The 9,110-nt window shown below is 43.2% G+C and overlaps 2 protein-coding genes across 2 annotated transcripts in view; both read left to right on the top strand.

The window, feature by feature from the left end:
* Positions 1-9,110, top strand: part of adcy8 (adenylate cyclase 8 (brain)) — a gene marked incomplete at both ends in the record, with an annotated part of 114,018 nt that overhangs the window by 59,404 nt on the left and 45,504 nt on the right. The window contains 2 exon segments of the mRNA XM_080778906.1: positions 5,097-5,255; positions 8,159-8,299. Of these exon segments, the coding sequence (XP_080635032.1) occupies positions 5,097-5,255; positions 8,159-8,299 (300 nt within the window).
* On the top strand, positions 144-1,832 carry LOC308325333 (tripartite motif-containing protein 16-like; the record flags this gene model as incomplete). The annotated part of the gene is made up of 1 exon (XM_080777821.1): positions 144-1,832. One exon carries the CDS (start codon positions 144-146, stop codon positions 1,830-1,832), a length of 1,689 nt encoding a protein of 562 aa, XP_080633947.1.

Raw genomic sequence — 9,110 nt, 5'->3', positions numbered from 1 at the left:
ACAATCTCTTTGGGAAACCTGGCCAATGTCGTCATCACAGACATGCCATTGCTTTTTAAATCAAGTGTCAAATAATTAAGGTGTCATTCATCAAGTTTTTTTACAGGTTTGAATTTTTAGGCAACATTGAAGTAAACTGTAAAATGGCGGAACAGGGAGTTAAACTGGACCAGATAAAGTTCTGTTGTTCTATCTGCTTGGATTTGCTGAAGCATCCAGTGAGCATTCCATGTGGACACAACTACTGCAGTAGGTGTATTGAGGAATACTGGAATCAGGATTATCAAAGAGGGACTTTCAGTTGTCCACAGTGCAGACAGACGTTCTTCCCAAGACCTGTTCTAAGGAAAAACACCATGCTGGCTGAGGTGATGGAGAGCCTGAAGACTCCTGTATTCATAGCTGTTCCTCCTGATCAGTGCTATGCTGGACCTGGAGATGTGGCCTGTGATTCCTGCACTGAAAGACAACTGAAAGCTGTGAAGACTTGTCTTCAGTGTCTGGTATCTTACTGTGACACTCACCTGCAGCTTCACTATCAATCTCCTGCCCTTAAGGAACACAAGCTGGTTAAAGCCTCCAGCAAGATTCAGAAGAACATCTGCTCTCACCACAACGAGGTGAGGAGGGTTTTCTGTCGTACTGATCAGCAGTGTATCTGTTCGCTGTGTTCAGTGGAGGAACACAAAGGGCATGATACCATCTCAGCTGCAGCAGAAAGGATTGAGAGGCAGAAAGAGCTTCATACGAGTCAGCAGAACATCCAGCAGAGAATCCAGGAGAGAGAGAAAGACGTGAAGGTGCTTCACCAGGAGGCGGAGTCCATCAATCACTCTGCCGATAGAGCAGTGGACGTCAGTGATGCCGTATTTACTGAGCTGAACTCTTCCATTGATAAGAAACAATCTGAGGTGAGGGAAATGATCAGAGACCAGCAAAAACGTAAAGTGAGTCGTGTTGAAGAACAGAGGAAGCGTGTGAAGCAGGAGGTCACTGACCTGAGGAGGAGACATGCTGAGCTGGAGCAGCTCTCACACACAGAGGATCACATCCATTTTCTAGACGGTTACACCTCCCTATCAAGATTATGTGAATCTACACACCCAGTCAACAGCAACGTCCTTCCTCTGAGATACTTTGAAGATGTGACTGTGGCTGTGTCAAAGGTGAGGGACAAACTAGAGGGAATTCTGAAAGAGGAGAGGGCAAATGTCTCAGATGCAGTGAACAGAGTTGATGTTTTACTGTCAACACCAGAGCCCAAGACCAGGGCTGAGTTTTTAATATATTCATGTCCAATCACACTGGATCCAAACACAGCAGAACAACAACTATCTCTGTCCAAAGGGAACAGAAAAGCAACCAAGGTGTACAAAGGCCCATCACATCCTCATCACCCAGAGAGATTCACTGAATGGCATCAGGTTCTGAGTAGAGAGGCTCTGACTGGACGCTGTTACTGGGAGGTAGACTGGAGTGGATACAGCAGTGAAATAGCGGTCGCATATAAAGACATCGGCAGAACAGGAAAGTATTGTGATTGTCAATTTGGATACAACGATAAATCTTGGTCTTTGCGGTGTTATAATGGCTATTATTGTTTTCGACATGGAAACATTGATCACAAAATCAATGGCCCCGTGTCATTCAGAGTAGGAGTGTACTTGGACCACAGTGAAGGTACTCTGGCCTTCTATGATGTCTCTAACACCGTGACACTCCTCCACAGAGTCCAGACCACGTTCACCCAGCCTCTCCATCCTGGATTTGTGGTTAGATCATTTGACAACACTGTTGAATTGTGTGATCTCAAGTACATTGCCAGGCCATAGAGCAGCTTTTCCGTGGATCATGACCTACTGGTGGCTCATGACCTACTGGTGGCTCATGGGGGTATTGCACGTGGCTTTCAAACACTAAGCTCTAGATCAGTGCTTCTCAAACTTTAAAAGTTCAAGGACCTTAAAGCCCAAACCACACCAATGATTTAAGACGCAACAAAACCGTTATAGCGGTCATCGCAGCAGTCTGATATGTCCCATTGCACGTCGGTGCGTGGCGCATGCCGTTGCATTGTGTCACGGGTGGTTCAATTCAAAGGAGCTTTATTGGCATGGGAACGCTAGCTCCCATCCAAGTTATCTATCTATCTAACAAGCATGCTCTGTATGCATGTGGCCCACCCATATCTCCACTGAACCATGGCCTGGTGCTGCCGTGTTCAGATGGGTTTGCCATGGACACTTTCAAAGGTTCCAGCGGGCCCTGATCCAGAAAAAGGTCAAGAACCACTGCCATTGAGTGACTTCAAGGAGAGTGCCAACCCTCGATGTAGGGTCAGGATACTATATTGGCAACAGTTAAAAGCACAGTATAGCCAATTAAAAGTGCCAAAATGAATGAATCACAAAAAAAGGCTCTTGTCGCTATTGTGGTCATTTTATCAACCGAATAACACCCAACCGACTGTACAACTATAAAATAAATCACACCTGTGTGAAGTGAGGGGCGCTCTTATCATTATACATCATCATACATCATCTCATGAACAACTGAATTTATGTGATTGGCTAGCCGATTTGCCCTCTACATGTGACGTAAATTCTCCCTTCATTGCCAATGGCATCATATTTGAGGCGCATATGAAAAGCTGTATATGAGGGGCTAGCGCCCCTCAAAATGAAATATAAATACTAATATAGACAGTTATGAACAATATATTGTTCATAACTGCGTAATCAACAGTATTGCTTATACCCTTGAACATCCTAAACCTGGGTTGAACAAGGTCAAAGGAACTACCCATCATGTGAACATCCTAAACCTGGGTTGAACAAGGTCAAAGGAACTATACCCATCATGTGAACATCCTAAACCTGGGGTGAACAAGGTCAAAGGAACTACCCATCATGTGAACATCCTAAACCTGGGGTGAACAAGGTCAAAGGAACTATACCCATCATGTGAACATCCTAAACCTGGGGTGAACAAGGTCAAAGGATCTACCCATCATGTGGCCTCAGTATATATGGGGCCTAATGTTGCGTTTTGAAACCAGAATATAAATCATTGACAAGCCATTGTCTTTGGGAACAACATTATGTAACCTCATGGGGTCTAATAAGGTGTCTATTAACAACATGGTTTCATGTGCATCTCTGAATTCACATCGCCAATCTACAGGAGTCTATAGGATTTGAAGATTGTGGCATAAGGCAGCCAAGTCTATGGGATTGTGTTTGTTTAGAGCACGTATATGACGTAAATCGTTTGCCAGCCAAGTCTATGGACTCCAATGTTTGTTTAGGGCACTTCTGACATGGATTAAGGACTATGTTTTTTTATAATTTTTGTTTTTTTCATGTCATATGAAAGCAGGGAATCAAACATGAGTGAATAGTTTTGAAACTACAGCTTATAATAGCAGTTGAGACGAGACTTCATACTAAGTCATCTTATCAACACTACATCAAGTCTGTTCAGTGTTCAGACACTACCACTGTGGACTGCATGCAGTGACAATGAACAACATGTCCTGTTCTAGGCTGCAGGGGGTCTCAGGGGGGGACTCGGAGAGTGGACAACACTGACCAATATATTTAAAATCACACCCGTGTGAAGTGAGGGGCGCAAATATATTAAAGTCTAACTCATGTTGATTAGGTGATGTAATGGGATGTAAAACAAACGGTGACAAAACAAACATTAAATTATCTTTACTGTTAATGGCATTTAATGTTTGTGTTAGGAACAAGACGATGTACATTTTCCCTTCATTGTCAATGGCGTTTTTAAAACAAACATGGAACTAAAAACAAACATTAAACCCTCTTTATTGTCATTTGTCAATGGCGTTTTTAAAACAAACATTGAACTAAAGACAAACATTAACCCTCTTTATTGTCAATGGCGTTTTTAAAACAAACATTGCACTAAAACAAACATTAAACCTGTGTATAGGAAAACACAAAAACTCAAAAAAAAGCTGAATTGTCCTTTAAATCAACTGTACACTACAGCCACCCTGTTCTATAATAGATTATCGATATTATGATCTAGTGTGCGTGTGTGCGTGCGTATGTGTGTGCATGTGTGCGTGGGACACCACGACAACACGTGGCAACACACCAACGGGACCTGATGCAAGGGTTCTTTCTAGTGGTTAACCACTTTCACAAAAAGACTAAATCAGAAATGGCAAAATAAATGCCAGATCTACAAGCTTACCACACTCGTTTTGCTACTTTTGTGTCACACTGTAGTATGATGCATGCTTAAAAAATAATACAAATATAATACAAATTACAAAGTGAAATAATGGAGATAAGAAGTTTGTGCCCAACCGAAACGGTTTGTCATTGTGACACCGTATAGGTCATCCTTTGTCTCAGGTGTAATATTGGACTCTGGAGGGAGGTGAATTTACCCGCGGCCCATGGGTCGGCCAGTCGGCTCATGGGCGACCCGGTCGGACGGTAAATTCACCTCGCTCCTTCTGGAGGACTCTGGTCATTTGACTATGAAATGAGAAATAGTAATTTGTGTGAAAAGTGTGCAGGACAGAGATACAGAGGATGGCTGTGGAATAGTGTCTTCATTTCACTGCTAATGTTTAGTTCTTTCTTTTTTTTGTATTATTATCATAGGTGAATGTTATCTCATTATACCCCCCCCCCACACACACACACACGCAAGCGCACACGCACATGCACACATGCACACAACACACACACACACGCACACAACACGCACACACACACGCACACGCGCGCACACAAAATCCAACTGACAAGCAGTCCAAAAAAGAAAGAAAGAGATGCCTCTACTAAATCGTGTTTGTGTGTTGCTTGTTTTGCTCTAGGTCTGTTATGGACATTTTTGTACACTATGTTTCAATTTGTACACTGGGATTTGTTGGGATTTCAGAGTTCAGTCCCAAGAGGTGAAAATCACAGTGATTGGCTCCGACTCTTTGCTGAAAGCAAACATAACAAGTCCATGTAGACTTGATGTCACATCTGTACGTTGAACAAATTCGTGCACATGAACAAATTCCAAACGCTGTCCCCAAACCACGGTTTTCTGTCCTTTTCCAGGTACGTCCGATCGCGTACGAAACACGACATCGACATGCGCATCGGGATCCACTCGGGCTCGGTGCTGTGCGGCGTGCTGGGACTGAGGAAGTGGCAGTTTGACGTCTGGTCGTGGGACGTGGACATCGCCAACAAGCTGGAGTCCGGAGGAATCCCCGGGTGAGTCCACTCAGTCCACACCACACCAGTGGTGTTGGTTGTTGAACAACATCAGGGTGAGTCCACACCACACCAGTGGTGTTGGTTGTTGAACAACATCAGGGTGAGTCCACACCACACCAGTGGTGTTGGTCTTTGAACAACATCAGGGTGAGCCCACACCACACCAGTGGTGTTGGTCTTTGAACAACATCAAGGTGAGTCCACACCACACCAGTGGTGTTGGTTGTTGAACAACATCAGGGTGAGTCCACACCACACCAGTGGTGTTGGTCTTTGAACAACATCAGGGTGAGTCCACACCACACCAGTGGTGTTGGTCTTTGAACAACATCAGGGTGAGTCCACACCACACCAGTGGTGTTGGTCTTTGAACAACATCAGGGTGAGTCCACACCACACCAGTGGTGTTGGTTGTTGAACAACATCGGCGAGGATGTTGTTCCAAGATGAAGATTATTTCTATTTCATTTCATGTCATCTTTCAGACACTTCTGGGGCCATTTTACTACTCAGGGTTTCGTGTGCACTACAGACAGACTTGATTTGATATTTAGATATTTTATCAGATCCCCCCGCCACCCCCGACCCAAGTCTATTCATCTTCAAAGCTTACAGTATGTTATCCATGTTAGACTCATGAAACACACATCCCTGCTTCTGGTGACTGACATTGTCTAATGTCTAATGCATGAAGGGACCATCTTTTTTCCAATTACTTTTTTCCCCTCACCCATGAGAATGACAGTGCAATGTAACACTGGTGTTGTTTAGGGGTGCAACGGTTTTCAACCGAAAACCGAACCGTTCGGTTCCACATACACGGTTCAATGCGCTCTAATGAACCGCGCTATTTCGGTTTGCATTAATTAATTTATTACAGCTGCGAAGAATGTATTTCTCGGTCACACACTGGCCTACTTAGAAGTCTAGCACTCTATCGGTCACACACCGTCCTACTAAGAAGTCTAGCACTCTTTCGGTCACAGAAGTGTAGCACTCTGTCGGCCCACCCCCTACACACACACACACACACACACACACACACACACAGAGAGAGAGAGACGGCATGATGAGGAGAATCCAGCACTCGTCTTTAAACGTCGTTCTTGGAATAATTATTGATCGTCATACACAGAGACACACACAGCGGAGTAACCTCGCGCCAACAGGCTTCTAAGCACGGTCGTTGTAAGTTTGTTCAGATCTGATTCTGCATCTGCACTCGCTGTTTGAGTGCTAATTAAGAGGGTGAGAGCAAAAACAACCCGCAGCAGGACATTCATTCCGTCAGAAAAGTACCAACAAAATACTCCCATGTCCAATCCATGACTGTAGATAGAAGCCCTTCTTCTAATAATATAAGCATAATATCCTTAAATCCTCATGTAGACTTATTGTAAACTTTTGTAGGCTATTTTTCTGAGACACGACGCATTCACTGTGAATGACTCCCCTCCCAGGAGACACTCTCCTCTCCTCTTTCCTGCATGTGCTTAATGCCCCGTGTGAGCGCATAGGTGCATTTATTTCCCCTTAAAAATAATGATGAGGCACATTAAAATAGCAATATAAGGTTTTTTTCCCCCTTTAAAATAATGAAAAGGCAGAAATGCCTAATAAAATAATATATGCTAAAAAAAGAGAAGAAAAGAAAATGCTATAAATAAACTTTTTTGAGTGGTGCAAGCCACTGCCTGGCTGGCTGGCTGGGTATGAGCATGAAAACAGCGTGGTTGTTTTTCACCACCTGTGCACAACCTAACACACACGCACATTATTAACTGTATATATGATGATTTCGTGTGTGCCAGTACAGTGACACTAGTACAGTACAGTACAGTAGAGGGTACAGTAGGGCGCGTTCCTGGGGATCACTTCACAAGGGGGTATTTTTTTTTACTGTACCGAAACCGAACCGAAACCGTGGCCCCCATACCGAGGTTCGAACCGAACCGTGGTCTAACTGAACCGTTGCACCCCTAGTGTTGTTACATCTATAGTGTAATGTACTGTGTGTTCAATTATACGCCTCCCCATAGATTTTGGCGCTATTGTATATTATGTGAAACTGACACATAGAGAACATATTTCTCATTCGGTGCAATGGGGCGGTGACGGCCCGTGTGTATACTCCGTGGACATGAATTAATTAAGCAATTGATCAACTTAATTAGCTGCCTGATAAAAAAAACAATGACTGTTGAAATTACCTGAGTCCTCTGAGGTAATAGGAGTGTAAACTTCTAAGCAGGGTGCTGATACAAGGTCACACAAGGTCACTGTGTTGCTCAGTGGGTGGCTTGAGCACAATGCTGACGGAGAACACACAGCTGGTGTGGGACTGTGTTCGTAATGAGCAATCATTTCACTTTGACAAAAGTTCAGTAAATGCTACTTTCACACAGGCTGATGCAAATACACCATTCATTGCATGAAGATACACATGAAAGATACATTTGACAGTGACATTAGTGAGGACCAATAAAAAAGTGATTAGTGAAGTGGTTAAAGATACATCTGACAGCTACAAAGCTACAAAAAAGTTGTAGCTAGATTCAACTTCAGCTACAAAGATCCAAAGCTACACATATGTTGTGTAGCTTTGTATCTTTGAATCTTTTGCATCTGCCAGTGACAGTGTGAATGCAGCAGTCAGCTACTGTATGCTGTGTTCACACCGGCAGCTACAAATCTACAGGCTACCATTCAATGGAACGGATGTTCATGTCAATAGAAGCCACCGACATGAAGATACAAAGCTACAGGCTACAGATAAAGCATATGAACAAAAAAATGTTAATTGAGGATGTCTGCAGCAGAAAAAGAAAAAGTAATTTAGACAAAAATGTCCACCACATTCCAGCATGGTGATGACCCTCTGCTTGTGGCGTATCTTGCAGGAGAATCCACATCTCCAAGGCGGCTCTGGACCATCTGAACGGGGACTACGAGGTGGAGGAAGGACACGGCAAGGACCGCAACGACTTCCTGCGACGGCACAACATCGAGACGTACCTCATCAAGCAGCCCGACGACCAGAGGTACGTAGAGTGGACAGAACTTTAAAATGACCAGAGGTATGTAGAGTGGACAGAACTTTAAAATTACCAGAGGTATGTAGAGTGGACAGAACTTTAAAATTACCAGAGGTATGTAGAGTGGACAGAACTTTAAAATTACCAGAGGTATGTAGAGTGGACAGAACTTTAAAATGACCAGAGGTACGTAGAGTGGACAGAACTTTAAAATGACCAGAGGTATGTAGAGTGGACAGAACTTTAAAATGACCAGAGGTACGTAGAGTGGACAAAACTTTAAAATGACCAGAGGTACGTAGAGTGGACAGAACTTTAAAATGAACAGAGGTACGTAGAGTGTACAGAACTTTAAAATGACCAGAGGTACGTAGAGTGGACATAACTTTAAAATGAACAGAGGTACGTAGAGTGGACAAACTTTAAAATGACCAGAGGTATAATTTTACTAATGACCAGATGTCTTTTATAGTCTTATTGTCTTTTATACTACCCTAAACAAGCACTAAGGGCTCTATTTTCATCAATGATAAACCCCTTATTCCTAAACTACCATGCCTTTTCTTACTATTATAATACATTTTTGAATAGTTAATAGTAAAAAGGGCAAAGTAGTCCATAGCCTTTGCCGGGGATGGGGAATGTATAGGCTCTAACAAACGTTAAAATCCATAGATGTGGCTGGCCTATGACGTATCCTATTGTGCTGAATATAAGACTATGTTTTTTCCAATGGAAATATCCTAAAAAACAGGGTCGTATTTTAAACATGCAGGGACTAGACTATTTGGACGTCAATATTATTTTTCCACAAGCG

This window comes from Protomyctophum bolini, assembly GCF_963924005.1.
Source record: "Protomyctophum bolini genome assembly, chromosome: 12".
Taxonomy (NCBI): Eukaryota; Metazoa; Chordata; class Actinopteri; order Myctophiformes; family Myctophidae; genus Protomyctophum; species Protomyctophum bolini.
Note: the sequence above shows the minus strand (reverse complement) of the source record. Positions and strands in the feature narration are given on the sequence as shown.